The 18,176-nt window shown below is 54.2% G+C and overlaps 1 protein-coding gene across 1 annotated transcript in view; it reads right to left on the reverse strand.

Annotated features, from left to right (window-relative positions):
* Positions 1 to 18,176, reverse strand: part of lamb2l (laminin, beta 2-like) — a 242,899-nt gene that overhangs the window by 131,775 nt on the left and 92,948 nt on the right. Inside the window, 2 exon segments of the mRNA XM_073071978.1 lie at positions 5,309 to 5,382; positions 13,050 to 13,185. Of these exon segments, the coding sequence (XP_072928079.1) occupies positions 5,309 to 5,382; positions 13,050 to 13,185 (210 nt within the window).

An 18,176-nucleotide genomic window follows, 5' to 3' on the forward strand; every position in this document is an offset into this window, starting at 1 on the left:
CCAGCACCCGGGCCAGGCTCTCTCACTGTCACCATCAGGGACCCCAGCACCCGGGCCACACACTCTCACTGTCACCATCAGCGACCCCAGCACCCGGGCCACGCTCTCTCACTGTCACCATCAGGGACCCCAGCACCTGGGCCACGCTCTCTCACTGTCACCATCAGGGATCCCAGCACCCGGGCCAGGCTCTCTCACTGTCACCATCAGGGACCCCAGCACCCGGGCCACACACTCTCACTGTCACCATCAGGGACCCCAGCACCTGGGCCACGCTCTCTCACTGTCACCATCAGGGACCCCAGCACCCGGGCCACACTCTCTCACTGTCACCATCAGCGACCCCAGCACCCGGGCCAGGCTGTCTCACTGTCACCATCAGGGACCCCAGCACCCGGGCCACGCTCTCTCACTGTCACCATCAGGGACCCCAGCATCCGGGCAACGCTCTCTCACTGTCACCATCAGGGACACCAGCACCCGGGCCACGCTCTCTCACTGTCACCATCAGGGACCCCAGCACCCGGGCCACGCTCTCTCACTGTCACCATCAGGGATCCCAGCACCCGGGCCAGGCTCTCTCACTGTCACCATCAGGGACCCCAGCACCCGGGCCACACACTCTCACTGTCACCATCAGGGACCCCAGCACCTGGGCCACGCTCTCTCACTGTCACCATCAGGGACCCCAGCACCCGGGCCACGCTCTCTCACTGTCACCATCAGCGACCCCAGCACCCGGGCCACGGTCTCTCACTGTCACCATCAGGGACCCCAGCACCCGGGCCAGGCTCTCTCACTGTCACCATCAGGGACCCCAGCACCCCAGCCATGCTCTCTCACTGTCACCATCAGGGACCCCAGCACCCGGGCCACGCTCTCTCACTGTCACCATCAGGGATCCCAGCACCCGGGCCACGCTCTCTCACTGTCACCATCAGGGACCCCAGCACCCTGGCCACGCTCTCTCACTGTCACCATCAGCGACCCCAGCACCTGGGCCACGCTCTATCACTGTCACCATCAGCGACCCCAGCACCTGGGCCAGGCTGTCTCACTGTCACCATCAGGGACCCCAGCACCCGGGCCACGGTCTCTCACTGTCACCATCAGGGACCCCAGCACCCGGGCCACACTCTCTCACTGTCACCATCAGCGACCCCAGCACCCGGGCCACGCTCTCTCACTGTCACCATCAGGGACACCAGCACCCGGGCCACGCTCTCTCACTGTCACCATCAGGGACCCCAGCACCCGGGCCACGCTCTCTCATTGTCACCATCAGCGACCCCAGAACCCGGGCCACGCTCTCTCACTGTCACCATCAGGGACACCAGCACCCGGGCCACGGTCTCTCACTGTCACCATCAGGGACCCTAGCACCCGGGCCACGCTCTCTCACTGTCACCATCAGGGACCCCAGCATCCGGGCAACGCTCTCTCACTGTCACCATCAGCGACCCCAGCACCCGGGCCACGGTCTCTCACTGTCACCATCAGCGACCCCAGCACCCGGGCCACGGTCTCTCACTGTCACCATCAGCGACCCCAGCACCCGGGCCACGGTCTCTCACTGTCACCATCAGGGACCCCAGCATCCGGGCAACGCTCTCTCACTGTCACCATCAGGGACCCCAGCACCCGGGCCACACTCTCTCACTGTCACCATCAGCGACCCCAGCACCTGGGCCAGGCTGTCTCACTGTCACCATCAGGGACCCCAGCACCCTGGCCAGGCTCTCTCACTGTCACCATCAGCGACCCCAGCACCCGGGCCACGCTCTCTCACTGTCACCATCAGGTACCCCAGCACCCGGGCCACGCTCTCTCACTGTCACCATCAGCGACCCCAGCACCCGGGCCAGGCTCTCTCACTGTCACCATCAGGGACCCAGCACCCGGGCCACGCTCTCTCACTGTCACCATCAGGGATCCCAGCACCCGGGCCAGTCTCTCTCACTGTCACCATCAGGGACCCAGCACCCGGGCCAGGCTCTCTCACTGTCACCATCAGGGACCCCAGCACCCGGGCCACACACTCTCACTGTCACCATCAGCGACCCCAGCACCCGGGCCACGCTCTCTCACTGTCACCATCAGGGACCCCAGCACCTGGGCCACGCTCTCTCACTGTCACCATCAGGGATCCCAGCACCGGGGCCAGGCTCTCTCACTGTCACCATCAGGGACCCCAGCACCCGGGCCACACACTCTCACTGTCACCATCAGGGACCCCAGCACCTGGGCCACGCTCTCTCACTGTCACCATCAGGGACCCCAGCACCCGGGCCACACTCTCTCACTGTCACCATCAGCGACCCCAGCACCCGGGCCAGGCTGTCTCACTGTCACCATCAGGGACCCCAGCACCCGGGCCACGCTCTCTCACTGTCACCATTCAGGGACCCCAGCATCCGGGCAACGCTCTCTCACTGTCACCATCAGGGACACCAGCACCCGGGCCACGCTCTCTCACTGTCACCATCAGGGACCCCAGCACCCGGGCCACGCTCTCTCACTGTCACCATCAGGGATCCCAGCACCCGGGCCAGGCTCTCTCACTGTCACCATCAGGGACCCCAGCACCCGGGCCACACACTCTCACTGTCACCATCAGGGACCCCAGCACCTGGGCCACGCTCTCTCACTGTCACCATCAGGGACCCCAGCACCCGGGCCACGCTCTCTCACTGTCACCATCAGCGACCCCAGCACCCGGGCCAGGCTGTCTCACTGTCACCATCAGGGACCCCAGCACCCGGGCCACGCTCTCTCACTGTCACCATCAGGGACCCCAGCATCCGGGCAACGCTCTCTCACTGTCACCATCAGGGACCCCAGCACCCGAGCCACACTCTCTCACTGTCACCATCAGCGACCCCAGCACCCGGGCCACGCTCTCTCACTGTCACCATCAGGGACCCCAGCACCCGGGCCAGGCTGTCTCACTGTCACCATCAGGGACCCCAGCACCCGGGCCACGCTCTCTCACTGTCACCATCAGGGACCCCAGCACCCGGGCCACGGTCTCTCACTGTCACCATCAGGGATCCCAGCACCCGGGCCACGGTCTCTCACTGTCACCATCAGGGACCCCAGCACCCGGGCCACGCTCTCTCACTGTCACCATCAGGGACCCCAGCACCCGGGCCACGGTCTCTCACTGTCACCATCAGGGATCCCAGCACCCGGGCCACGGTCTCTCACTGTCACCATCAGGGACCCCAGCACCCGGGCCACGCTCTCTCACTGTCACCATCAGCGACCCCAGCACCCGGGCCACGCTCTCTCACTGTCACCATCAGGGACCCCAGCACCCGGGCCATGCTCTCTCACTGTCACCATCAGGGACCCCAGCACCCGGGCCACGCTCTCTCACTGTCACCATCAGCGACCCCAGCACCCGGGCCACGGTCTCTCACTGTCACCATCAGGGACCCCAGCACCCAGGCCACGCTCTCTCACTGTCACCATCAGGGACCCCAGCACCCCAGCCATGCTCTCTCACTGTCACCATCAGGGACCCCAGCACCCGGGCCACGCTCTCTCACTGTCACCATCAGGGATCCCAGCACCCGGGCCACGCTCTCTCACTGTCACCATCAGGGACCCCAGCACCCTGGCCACGCTCTCTCACTGTCACCATCAGCGACCCCAGCACCTGGGCCACGCTCTCTCACTGTCACCATCAGCGACCCCAGCACCTGGGCCAGGCTGTCTCACTGTCACCATCAGGGACCCCAGCACCCGGGCCACGGTCTCTCATTGTCACCATCAGGGACCCCAGCACCCGGGCCACACACTCTCACTGTCACCATCAGCGACCCCAGCACCCGGGCCACGCTCTCTCACTGTCACCATCAGGGACACCAGCACCCGGGCCACGCTCTCTCACTGTCACCATCAGGGACCCCAGCACCCGGGCCACGCTCTCTCACTGTCACCATCAGCGACCCCAGAACCCGGGCCACGCTCTCTCACTGTCACCATCAGGGACACCAGCACCCGGGCCACGGTCTCTCACTGTCACCATCAGGGACCCCAGCACCCGGGCCATGCTCTCTCACTGTCACCATCAGGGACCCCAGCATCCGGGCAACGCTCTCTCACTGTCACCATCAGCGACCCCAGCACCCGGGCCACGGTCTCTCACTGTCACCATCAGCGACCCCAGCACCCGGGCCACGGTCTCTCACTGTCACCATCAGCGACCCCAGCACCCGGGCCACGGTCTCTCACTGTCACCATCAGGGACCCCAGCATCCGGGCAACGCTCTCTCACTGTCACCATCAGCGACCCCAGCACCCGGGCCACGCTCTCTCACTGTCACCATCAGCGACCCCAGCACCTGGGCCAGGCTGTCTCACTGTCACCATCAGGGACCCCAGCACCCCGGCCACGCTCTCTCACTGTCACCATCAGCGACCCCAGCACCCGGGCCACGGTCTCTCACTGTCACCATCAGGGACCCCAGCACCCTGGCCACGGTCTCTCACTGTCACCATCAGGGACCCCAGCACCCGGGCCACACTCTCTCACTGTCACCATCAGGGATCCCAGCACCCGGGCCACACTCTCTCACTGTCACCATCAGGGACCCCAGCACCCTGGCCACGGTCTCTCACTGTCACCATCAGGGACCCCAGCACCCGGGCCACGCTCTCTCACTGTCACCATCAGCGACCCCAGCACCCGGGCCACACTCTCTCACTGTCACCATCAGGGACCCCAGCACCCGGGCCACACTCTCTCACTGTCACCATCAGCGACCCCAGCACCCGGGCCACGGTCTCTCACTGTCACCATCAGGGACCCCAGCACCCGGGCCAGGCTCTCTCACTGTCACCATCAGGGACCCCACAATAGTCTTTCTGTAGTTCTTCATAAATTCTAATGTAGTTCTTTATTTTCCTGAAAATGCCCACAAGAAAATGCATCTCAATGTAGCCTATGGTGATATATATGTACTTTTACAATAAATTTACTGCTGGAGACTTAGCCTGAGGCTCGGGCAGAGGAGGGGGACAGAGGGGGAGAAAGGGGAGGGGGAAAGCTATAGATAGAGAGAGAGAGAGAGAGAGAGAGAGAGAGAGAGAGAGAGAGAGAGAGAGAGAGAGAGAGAGAGAGAGAGAGAGAGAGAGAGAGAGAGATCTATAGAGAGAGATAGATAAAGAGAGGGGAGTGAGAGAGAGAGAGAAAGTGACAGAGAGACAGAGTGATAGAAAGACAGCACAGGAATCTGTGACAGAATTGAGGTATCAGATGGCAGACCACCTTGCCCCCACATCCCCCTCCCTTCACACTCACCTTGAACTTCATGATGAGATGTGTGAAGTGGAACTCGGCCTCCAGGTTTAGCTGGATGCTCACCTGTTCTTCACCTGTGTGCGGAGACGAGACACGGTAAGATGGTAACTTGGCCCCAGCGGGTATCAGGTGACATCAGTTCTCAGTGCCTTTAACTGGATGAACTCTGATTCTGACACTGACGATTATGTATCACCCAGAAACAATAGTGACTACAGCGGATACCACACACTCAAGCGTCTGTCATCACTTTGTAATCTTGCAGAGGCTGAGTGTGTGCTTCAGTGGGAGGAGTGACTGGAAACTTACTCCGAGGTTAAACACAGAACAGTACAGGCCCTTCAGCCCACAATGTTGTGCCGACCCTTTAACCTACTCTCAGAGAATCTAACCCTTCCCTTCCACATTGGTTAGCATCACAGAAATCTCAGTCAGGTTTATGATCACTACTTAGAGGAAGTGAGACCTACCTATAACTTATAGTAATTTTTATGTATTGCTCAGTACTGCTGCCACAAAACAACAAATTAGTGATAACAACAACACACACAAAATGCTGGTAGAACACAGCAGGCCAGGCAGCATCTATAGGAGAAGCGCTGTCGACGTTTCGGGCCGAGACCCTTCGTCAGGACTAGAAATTAGTGATAATATACATGATTCTGACTGACTTCACTCATCTGCAGGCTCTCTTCCTACAGGTCAGTACCCGCGCTTAATGGTATAAAGATAGACTGGAAACCTCTGACAGGTGATAATTTGCCTTTGAGAAGTGTCACAGCACTCAAGGTCAGTAAGACTAAAGAACTGATTTTGGTTCAGAAAGGGTAAGACAAGGGAACCCACACCAGTCCTCATAGAGGGGTCAGAATTGGAAAGATTGGCGATTTAGCTGTCAATATCTCTGAGAATGCATCCCCAGTCCAGCATATCGATGCAGTGTTCAGGGAGGCACACCAGCCGCTAGATTTCGTTAGGAGTTTGAGGAGATTTGGTTTGTCAGGACACTTGCAGATTTCTACAGATGTACTCTGACCAGCTGATTCCTGTCTGGTCTGGGGGTGGGGGGGGGGGCACTGCACAGGATGAGGAAAAGCTACAGAGAGTTGTGAACTCACTCAGCTCCATTTTGGGTACTAGCCTCCCTCCCCAGCACCTAGGGTATCTTCAAGGAGCGATCTCTCAGAAAGCGAAACTGGTCAATGAGGACAGCGTCACCCGAACATGCCCTCTCCTCATTGCCACCATATGGGGGGGGGGGGGGGCACAGGAGCCTGAAAACACACACTCAGTGATTCAGGAACAGCTTTCTGAATGGACACTGACACATGAACACCACCTCACCACTTCTTTTTGCTCAACGTTATATTGATATCTTACTGTAATTCAGCTTTTATTATCAATTATTGCAGCGTATGAAGTGATAATCACAGCATGTGCCAGTGATATTAAACCTGTGTGCCTACGGAAACTTGCTGTGCACTCCCAAACCAAAAGCTGTGCATCGTCTGCTAAAGGCTGGATCTGTGGCATCCGAGTCTGGTGACCCAGGTCGGTACCAGAAAACCAGGTATCATTTGCAGAGGGCTAATTCAAGAATGAAGAAACAATTTCAAATGAGGTTGGATGTGACTTCGGATGCACGGCAACTCTGGCAGGGTTTGCAAGACATTACTTCCTACGAAGCAAAACCCAAAGCATGAATCGCAGCAATGCTTCACCACCAGATGAACTCAGTAACTTCTACGCTCGCTTTGAAAGGGAGAACACAACTACAGCTGTGAAGATCCCTGCCGCACCTGATAACCCTGTGATCTCTGTCTCAGAGGCTGATGTTAGACTGTCTTTAAAGAGAGTGAACCCTCGCAAGGCAGAAGGTCCCGATGGAGTACCTGGTAAGGCTCTGAGAACCTGTGCCAACCAACTAGCAGGAGTATTCAAGGACATTTTCAATCCCTCACTACAATGGTCAGAAGTTCCCACTTGCTTCAAAAAGGCAACAATTATACCAGTGCCTAAGAAGAATAATGTGGGCTGCCTTAATGACTATCGCCTGGTAGCACTCACATCGACAGTGATGAAATGCTTTGAGAGGTTGATCATGACTAGACTGAACTCCTGTCTCAACAAGGACCTGGACCCATTGAAATTTGCCTATCACCACAATAGGTCAATGGCAGACACAATCTCAATGGCTCTTCACATGGCTTTAGACCACCTGGATAACACAAACACCTACGTCAGGATGCTGTTCATCGACTATAGCTCAATGTTAAACATTGACTGTTTATTCCTCTCCATTGCTGGTGCCTGATCTGGGGAGTTCCTCCAGCATTTTGTGTGTGTTGCTCTAGATTTCCAGCATCTGCGGAATCTCGTGTTTGACCTTTGCTGGTGTCTCAGATGATCACAATCCCACTGGGAATCACGCACATTCGGAATCCCACCGGGAATCGCTCGCATTCGGAACCCCACCAGGAATTGCCAATCGCTCGCATTCAGAACCCCACCGGGAATCGCTCGCATTCGGAATTCCTTTCTGGCTGAAAACCACTCGCCTCCCCCGCCCCCAAGTGCCACTTCAAGCCAGACCGTGGCCTATGTGTGGATTTGTTACGGAGTTCACACCAGTGTTTGACAAAGCCATGTTGGTCACGGAGTGCTGTCGGGCAGCAGCACACAGAATCAGGGGTGTGATTACTAACTCTGATCACTGCAGACACTTCCTGAGTCAAGTGTGAAGTATGGGGACAGTTAAAATAGACACTCCTCCAATAATTACACAGTGGGATCCCACAAACCACAGCGCTGGAGTGTCCAGGTAATCTGTTCCACTATCATGTTCATTCAGTACAAATGTTCAAAACTTTATTCAAATACAAAAGACATACAAAGGTCAAGGGTTACAATACAGTTACTGAATACAAATTAAAATACAGTTATTACCGTCTAAAATGCACTCAATTCCTGGGGGGGCCACCATTCCCAGAGACACCCCCACTGTACCCATAATGTTTGCATGTTCCCTCTCTAAGGACTCCCTGCATGAATGTACCTCCGGAAGAGGGACAGGCAGACGGCTTGGACAGAGCCCTCAACAGCCCACTGACTGGACCCATGAATGGCCATCTTGGTCAGGCCCAAGAGCAAGCCTACCAGGACATCCTTCGAGTGGCTCGCTCCCCCCCACCCCTTACATGGAGCTTACAAACCAGGAGAGTGGGGCTGAAATGCAGCCAGAACCTGAGAACCACCCTCTTCAGATATTCAAACCTCTCACCTTCCATGTAGACAGAGTACACCGACTCCTCCAGGTCCCAGATAGAACAGGTGGACGGGGCACCAGTGAACCTGCTCTGGTACACTGACTCTTCCCAGGCACAGAATGGACAGGGAGACAGAGTACACCGACTCCTCCAGGTCCCAAATAGAACAGGTAGACAGAGTACACCGACTCCTCCAGGTCCCAGATAGAACAGGTGGACAGAGTACACCGACTCCTCCAGGTCCCAGATAGAACAGGTAGACAGAGTACACCGACTCCTCCAGGTCCCAAATAGAACAGGGAGACAGAGTACACCGACTCCTCCAGGTCCCAGATAGAACAGGTGGACAGAGTACACCGACTCCTCCAGGTCCCAGATAGAACAGGTGGACGGGGCACCAGTGAACCTGCTCTGGTACACTGACTCTTCCCAGGCACAGAATGGACAGGGAGACAGAGTACACCGACTCCTCCAGGTCCCAAATAGAACAGGTAGACAGAGTACACCGACTCCTCCAGGTCCCAGATAGAACAGGTGGACGGGGCACCAGTGAACCTGCTCTGGTACACTGACTCTTCCCAGGCACAGAATGGACAGGGAGACAGAGTACACCGACTCCTCCAGGTCCCAAATAGAACAGGTAGACAGAGTACACCGACTCCTCCAGGTCCCAGATAGAACAGGTGGACAGAGTACACCGACTCCTCCAGGTCCCAGATAGAACAGGTAGACAGAGTACACCGACTCCTCCAGGTCCCAAATAGAACAGGGAGACAGAGTACACCGACTCCTCCAGGTCCCAGATAGAACAGGTGGACAGAGTACACCGACTCCTCCAGGTCCCAGATAGAACAGGTGGACAGAGTACACCGACTCCTCCAGGTCCCAGATAGAACAGGTGGACAGAGTACACCGACTCCTCCAGGTCCCAGATAGAACAGGTAGACAGAGTACACCGACTCCTCCAGGTCCCAGATAGAACAGGTGGACGGGGCACCAGGGAACCTGCTCAGGAATCTACTGCACGGTACTGCCCTATGCAACACCCTCTGCCCCTGGTCTCACACCCCACGTAAAGGGGAAAGAGTCCTCACAGAGAGACTTCCACTGGGGGCCTCCCTCAACACCTGAAGGTAAGACAGACCGCCACAGTGTCACAATGGCAGACGAGGGCACTGAAGTGAAAAGTGTGCAAGAACGGCCCGTACAGGATCCAGTTTCGCACATTGCGGAATGGCATGTTGGTTGTGGGGTACACTGGTACACTGTGTACCCGTTCGCAATGGGGTTCATGTTGTGTGGGACCAGCTCCCAAAGGAGATCTCGGGGTTTGGTCCCACAAGCATCTCCGGTGGGACAGGAGTTGGTGCAGCTGGTGCCACTCAATATCACCAAGCTACCCTCATACCTACCTTGGCCGGATGGGAAACAACCACCTCTGCGGCCTGACGCTGCCTCTTGGGGACGCAGGAGTGCTCTGATCAGAGGAGACCCTACCTCAGACCCACAGTGAAAACCTGCTCAATGCAATGACCTGGGTGTGTCGACAGTGCGTGCTCCCTCGGAGGGCGCTCAGTGTAACGTCCCTGACATATCAGCAGTGAATGCTCCCTCGGAGGGCGCTCAGTGTAACGTCCCTGACATATCAGCAGTGAATGCTCCCTCGGAGGGCGCTCAGTGTAACGTCCCTGACATATCAGCAGTGAATGCTCCCTCGGAGGGCGCTCAGTGTAACGTCCCTGACATATCAGCAGTGAATGCTCCCTCGGAGGGCGCTCAGTGTAACGTCCCTGACATATCAGCAGTGAATGCTCCCTCGGAGGGCGCTCAGTGTAACGTCCCTGACATATCAGCAGTGAATGCTCCCTCGGAGGGCGCTCAGTGTAATGTCCCTGACATATCAGCAGTGAATGCTCCCTCGGAGGGCGCTCAGTGTAATGCCCCTGACATATCAGCAGTGAATGCTCCCTCGGAGGGCGCTCAGTGTAACGTCCCTGACATATCACCAGTGAATGCTCCCTCGGAGGGCGCTCAGTGTAACGCCCCTGACATATCACCAGTGAATGCTCCCTCGGAGGGCGCTCAGTGTAACGTCCCTGACATATCACCAGTGAATGCTCCCTCGGAGGGCGCTCAGTGTAACGTCCCTGACATATCAGCAGTGAATGCTCCCTCGGAGGGCGCTCAGTGTAACGTCCCTGACATATCAGCAGTGAATGCTCCCTCGGAGGGCGCTCAGTGTAATGTCCCTGACATATCAGCAGTGAATGCTCCCTCGGAGGGCGCTCAGTGTAATGTCCCTGACATATCAGCAGTGAATGCTCCCTCGGAGGGCGCTCAGTGTAATGCCCCTGACATATCAGCAGTGAATGCTTCCTCGGAGGGCGCTCAGTGTAACGTCCCTGACATATCAGCAGTGAATGCTCCCTCGGAGGGCGCTCAGTGTAACGTCCCTGACATATCAGCAGTGAATGCTCCCTCGGAGGGCGCTCAGTGTAACGTCCCTGACATATCAGCAGTGAATGCTCCCTCGGAGGGCGCTCAGTGTAATGTCCCTGACATATCAGCAGTGAATGCTCCCTCGGAGGGCGCTCAGTGTAATGTCCCTGACATATCAGCAGTGAATGCTCCCTCGGAGGGCGCTCAGTGTAATGCCCCTGACATATCAGCAGTGAATGCTTCCTCGGAGGGCGCTCAGTGTAACGTCCCTGACATATCAGCAGTGAATGCTCCCTCGGAGGGCGCTCAGTGTAACGTCCCTGACATATCACCAGTGAATGCTCCCTCGGAGGGCGCTCAGTGTAACGTCCCTGACATATCAGCAGTGAATGCTCCCTCGGAGGGCGCTCAGTGTAACGTCCCTGACATATCAGCAGTGAATGCTCCCTCGGAGGGCGCTCAGTGTAACGTCCCTGACATATCAGCAGTGAATGCTCCCTCGGAGGGCGCTCAGTGTAACGTCCCTGACATATCAGCAGTGAATGCTCCCTCGGAGGGCGCTCAGTGTAACGTCCCTGACATATCACCAGTGAATGCTCCCTCGGAGGGCGCTCAGTGTAATGCCCCTGACGTATCACCAGTGAATGCTCCCTCGGAGGGCACTCAGTGTAATGCCCCTGGCGTATCACCAGTGAATGCTCCCTCGGGGGGCACTCAGTTAATGCCCCTGACATATCACCAGTGAATGCTCCCTCGGAGGGCACTCAGTGTAATGCCCCTGGCGTATCAACAGTGAATGCTCCCTCGGAGGGCACTCAGTTAATGCCCCTGACATATCAGCAGTGAATGCTCCCTCGGAGGGCACTCAGTGCACGTGTATCTCTGCAGAGTCCCGAGGCGGAGAGCTGCCAGCTGGGTACGTACCAGTGACTGACCGTCCTCCACCGTCGGAAGACTCAGGGCTGCAGAGAAGTCATTGCCTCCCGTTGCCGCAGAAATCGTCCACCAGCTTCCTCTGGGTCATGGTGACAATACAGCGAGCGGGACTAAAGTGACCAGTGGCCAATACCAAAGCATGGAGACTACCAGCAGGTTGATGACCAACGCCCTGCCCGGATATGAGGTTGTGCAGAGTAGACCCAACCGGCGTCCCAGCCGGGCAGAGACTTCCGTCCCACAGAGGAGCTTAGGTAAAGCCCAGATAGAGAGGTGTGGTGCTCCACACTAATGGTCTTAGCTCCTCTGACAGAGAGTCCATCTCCCACTGACCCACTAACTGACCAGAGCACTTTCCCCAATCGACCGTGGCTGAGAAAACCCACTGACAGTCTCGCATCCCCTGTAGGTCGACAGGGTTGGTGATTGTAAGGAGAACATCGTCAGCATAGGCTGAGAGGACTATCTTCATCTCCGGCTCGTGCAGAACTAGTCCTGTCAATTGTTGCCGAAGAAGAACTAGTTTGGGTGGATCATTTGGGACCAGACAGAAGCGAGTGGGTCAGAGTCACTCTGATACCCACTGGGAGGGTCTGAGTCACTCTGATACCCACTGGGAGGGTCAGAGTCACACTGGTACCCACTGGGAGGGTCTGAGTCACACTGATACCCACTGGGAGGGTCAGAGTCACTCTGATACCCACTGGGAGGGTCAGAGTCACACTGGTACCCACTGGGAGGGTCTGAGTCACACTGATACCCACTGGGAGGGTAAGAGTCACTCTGATACCCACGGGAAGGGTCTGAGTCACACTGGTACCCAGAGGGAGGGTCAGAGTCACACTGGTACCCATGGGGAGGGTCTGAGTCACTCTGATACCCACAGGAAGGGTCAGAGTCACACTGGCACCCATGCGGGGGGGGGGGGTCTGAGTCACACTGGTACCCACGGGGAGGGTGTGAGTCACACTGTTACCCAGAGGGAGGGTCTGAGTCACACTGTTACCCAGAGGGAGGGTCTGAGTCACACTGGTACCCACTGGGTGGGTCTGATCTGCTGCCACCTTGTGCTGGATCCCCTGAACTTTCCCTGTACTCACCACTCTCTGACTGCCACCACGTCCTCTCCCCATTCTGGTCGGCCAGGTAGATGACATTCTCCACGCGATGGCTGTTTCTGCTCGAAGCTGGATCGTAGGGTCTCCGAGAATCACACTGGAAGCATTTCTCCAGCGCCTGAAATATTTGGGAGACAACTTTACTGTTACCATCTCCTGAAACCCCACACTCCACCCCTCCCTCTTCCTGGTCTGTCAATAAACTCTGGTGACAGCACCAGGTTAAAAATCAGCCTCTCACATCCTGACACTGAGACTGGCTGCAGTCCAATTCAGTTGTTAACTTAGCAGCAGCAGTACAATGCAATATTCCCGCTCGTTAAATATTCCCACGTGATCAATATTCCCGCGTGGTCAATATTCCCGCTCATTAAATATTCCCGCGTGATCAGTATTCCCGCTCATTAAATATTCCCGCGTGATCAGTATTCCCGCGTGGTCAATATTCCCGCTCATTAAATATTCCCGCGTGGTCAATATTCCCGCTCATTAAATATTCCCGCGTGATCAATATTCCCGCTCATTAAATATTCCCGCGTGATCAGTATTCCCGCGTGGTCAATATTCCCGCTCATTAAATATTCCCGCGTGGTCAATATTCCCGCTCATTAAATATTCCCACGTGATCAGTATTCCCGCGTGGTCAATATTCCCGCTCATTAAATATTCCCGCGTGATCAGTATTCCCGCTCATTAAATATTCCCGCGTGATCAGTATTCCCGCGTGGTCAATATTCCCGCTCGTTAAATATTCCCGCGTGGTCAATATTCCCGCGTGATCAATATTCCCGCTCATTAAATATTCCCGCGTGATCAGTATTCCCGCGTGGTCAATATTCCCGCTCATTAAATATTCCCGCGTGGTCAATATTCCCGCTCATTAAATATTCCCACGTGATCAGTATTCCCGCGTGGTCAATATTCCCGCTCATTAAATATTCCCGCGTGGTCAATATTCCCGCTTGTTAAATATTCCCACGTGATCAGTATTCCCGCGTGGTCAATATTCCCGCTCATTAAATATTCCCGCGTGGTCAATATTCCCGCTCATTAAATATTCCCACGTGATCAGTATTCCCGCGTGGTCAATATTCCCGCTCATTAAATATTCCCGCGTGATCAGTATTCCCGCGTGGTCAATATTCCCGCTCATTAAATATTCCCGCGTGGTCAATATTCCCGCTCGTTAAATATTCCCGCGTGATCAGTATTCCCGCTCATTAAATATTCCCACGTGATCAGTATTCCCGCGTGGTCAATATTCCCGCTCATTAAATATTCCCACGTGATCAGTATTCCCGCGTGGTCAATATTCCCGCTCATTAAATATTCCCGCGTGATCAGTATTCCCGCGTGGTCAATATTCCCGCTCATTAAATATTCCCACGTGATCAGTATTCCCGCGTGGTCAATATTCCCGCGTGATCAATATACCCGTGTGTTCAATATTACCGCGTGTTCAATATTATCGCGCGATCAATATTCCAGCGTGGTCAACATTCCGGCGTGGTCAATATTCCCACATGGTCAATATTACTGTACAATCAATATTACCACTTGTTCAATATTACCATGTGTTTAATATACCCGTGTGTTCAATAGTACCGCGTGTTCAATATTACCGCATAATCAATAATGTATGAATGTTTGATGGCTCTATGTCTGTACCCACTGGAATTTAGAAGAATGTGGGGAGGGGGGGGAAATCCCATTGAAACCTTTTAAGTATTGAAAGGCCTCAAGAGAGTGGATGTGGAGAGGATGTTTCCTATAGTGGGGGAGTCTAGGACCAGAGGACACAGATAGAGTGGATGTGGAGAGGATGTTTCCTATAGTGGGGGAGTCTAGGACCAGAGGACACAGATAGAGTGGATGTGGAGAGGATGTTTTCTATAGTGGGGGAGTCTAGGACCAGAGGACACAGATAGAGTGGATGTGGAGAGGATGTTTCCTATGGTGGGGGAGACTAGGACCAGAGGACACAGATAGAGTGGATGTGGAGAGGATGTTTCCTATAGTGGGGGAGACTAGGACCAGAGGACACAGATAGAGTGAATGTGGAGAGGATGCTTCCTAGTGGGGGTGTCTAGGACCAGAGGACACAGACAGAGTGGATGTGGAGAGGATGTTTCCTATAGTTGGGCAGTCTGGGACCAGAGGACACAGATAGAGTGGATGTGGAGAGGATGTTTCCTATAGTGGGGGAGACTAGGACCAGAGGACACAGATAGAGTGGATGTGAAGAGATGTTTCCTATAGTGGGGGAGTCTAGGACCAGAGGGCACAGATAGAGTGGATGTGGAGAGGATGTTTCCTATAGTGGGGGAGACTAGGACCAGAGGACACAGATAGAGTGGATGTGGAGAGGATGTTTCCTAAAGTGGGGGAGACTAGGACCAGAGGACACAGATAGTGAATGTGGAGAGGATGCTTCCTAGTGGGGGTGTCTAGGACCAGAGGACACAGATAGAGTGGATGTGAAGAGATGTTTCCTATGGTGGGGGAGACTAGGACCAGAGGACACAGATAGATCAACAGTTTCCATCATTGTCTGTAAGATGATTTTACACATTCGCCCCTTGACGATCTGGGAGGTACCGGTTACTATTAGCAAGATGTCGATGTGCTAACCTGATGCCTGAAACGCTGCCACACTCGTGGGCTGCCCCAGCACACCCACAGATGGTGTTGGTCATTGATGCAAACAACACACTTCACTGCATGTTTCAATGACAATAAAGCTAATCCTCAAAATCTTTTTTAAAAACAGGTTTCTTTTTCATAAAAGATAGGGTTGCTGGATTCTTGCACTGGCCATCTCAGATATCTCCAGTCTCTCAGCTCCATTTTAAAAGAATGTCCTATTCTGAGGCTGTGCCCTCTAGGTCTAGACTCAGAACCACATCCATGCTATCTAGGCATTTCAATTCATAGAGTTACAGAATACCAGAGCACAGTAACAGAGTCTTTGGCCCATCTACTCCTTGCTGAACTATTAATCTGCTTAGTCTCATCAACTTGCACCTGGACCATAGCCCCCCATACCCCTCCCATTCCACACACCTACCCAAATTTCTATTAAATATTGAAATCAAACCCACATCCATGACGTGCTGGCAGCTCGTTCCACACTCTGAGTGAAGAAGTGAACTCAGGTCCTAGAGTCCTGGCAAGATCCTTGTAAAATGTCTCTGCATTCTTTCAGTTTTATTGATATCTTTCCTGTAGGCAAGTGATCAGAACTACACACAATACTCCAAATTAGGCTTCAACAATGTCTTAAACATGACATCCCATCTCCTGTACTCAATACATTGATCAATGAAGGTCAATGTGCTGAAAGCTTTCTTTACGACCCCATCACTTGTGCCACCATTTTCAATGAGTTATGGATCTATGTTCCCAGAACCCTTTGTTCTACCACACTACCGTTCACTAGGTAAGACCTACCCTGGTTGGTCCCACTGAAGTGCAACACTTCGTACTTGTCTGCATTAAATTCCACCTGCTATTTCTCAGCCTGTTTTCCCAGCAGGTCCAGATTTCGTTGCAAGCTTTGATAGTCTCCCTTGCTGTCCATTACACTCCAAGTCTTGGTATCATCAACAAATTTGCTGATCCAGTTAACCACATTATCACCCAGATTATTGATATAGATGACAACCAACCAAGGACCCAGCACCGATCCCTGCAGCACTCCACGAGACACAGGCCTCCAGCCGGAGAGGGAACCATCTACTTCCTCTCTCTGGCTTCTCCCACAAAGCCAAAGTCTAATTCAATTTACTACCTCATCCTGACTGAAGCACCTTGACCGACCTCCCATGTGGGATCTGTCGAAGGGCTTGCTGGACATGACCTACCACACACGAACCCATGTTGACCATCCCTCGGCAGTCAATATCTATCCGGATACTCATATATCCTGTCCCTTAGAATACTTTCCAGAAACTTCCCACAACTGGTGTCAGACTATAATTTACTGGCTTATTCTTAGAACCTTTCTTAAACAAAAGAAACATCATTAGCAATCCTCCCGTCCGTTGGTAGCTCAGTAGTGGCTAAAAATGTTTTAAATATCTCTGTTAATTTCTGCACCTGCCTCCTCAGGATCCAAGGGAACATCTTGTCAGGCCCAGGAATTTATCCACCCTAATTTCCTCGAGACAGCAAACACCTCCTCTGTAATCTGTACAGAGTCCACGACCTTGCTACTGCTTTGCTCCATTTTGATAAAGACCAAGTTTGAGATAACCTGTGCTATCTCCTCTGTCAACTCCCTGTATATTTTCCTGAGCTGTTTCAGAAATGGATTTCTCTGGGCCAGTTATTGTTTGCCCAGTCAGGGACCTGTACAAACAAGCATGATCACACCATTGGCTGCAGCTGACAATGGTGATTACAGTCAGGGTGAAAGATGAGCTCCCAGCTCTGCCCAGTACACTGTGACTGACACATACGAGAAACATGCCCCGTGTCCCGTAGAACAGCACAGAACAGGCCTATCGGCCCACCATGTTGTGCCGATATTTGAAACTACTCTGAGATCAATCAATTCTAATGCTTCCCTCCCATTCGTCTATCATGCATTAGCCATTTCTACCCTGGGAAGAAGTCCCTGGCTGTCCACTCAGTCTATTCGTCATTTCTATATTTTGTTCTACATCACAGCAACAGGTCGTTCTGGCCCAGCGTGCCTGCGCCGCCCAATTACACCCTGTGACCAATTAACCTACTAACCCGTACGGCTTTGGAATGTGGGAGGAAACCAGAGCACCCGGAGGAAACCCACACAGTCACGGGGAGAGTGTATAAAATCCTCACAGACAGCGGTGGGAATGTGACTATCTGTGCATCTTATCATCTTATACACCTCTATCGGCTCATCTCTCATCCTCCTTTGTTGCTAAGTGACAATCCCTAGTTCACTCAACCTTTGCTCATAGGACATGCTCTCTAATCCAGGTAGCAACCTCAGCACCCTCTCCAAAGCTTCTACATCCCTCCTATAATGAGGTGACCAGAACCAAACCAGGTCTCAGCTTCAGAGCCGGGGAGACAAAGGAGTGGAGATGATATAATCAGTCAGAGATTCCCTGGAAAACCCTC

Source organism: Hemitrygon akajei, chromosome 19, assembly GCF_048418815.1.
Source record: "Hemitrygon akajei chromosome 19, sHemAka1.3, whole genome shotgun sequence".
NCBI classification, from domain to species: domain Eukaryota; kingdom Metazoa; phylum Chordata; class Chondrichthyes; order Myliobatiformes; family Dasyatidae; genus Hemitrygon; species Hemitrygon akajei.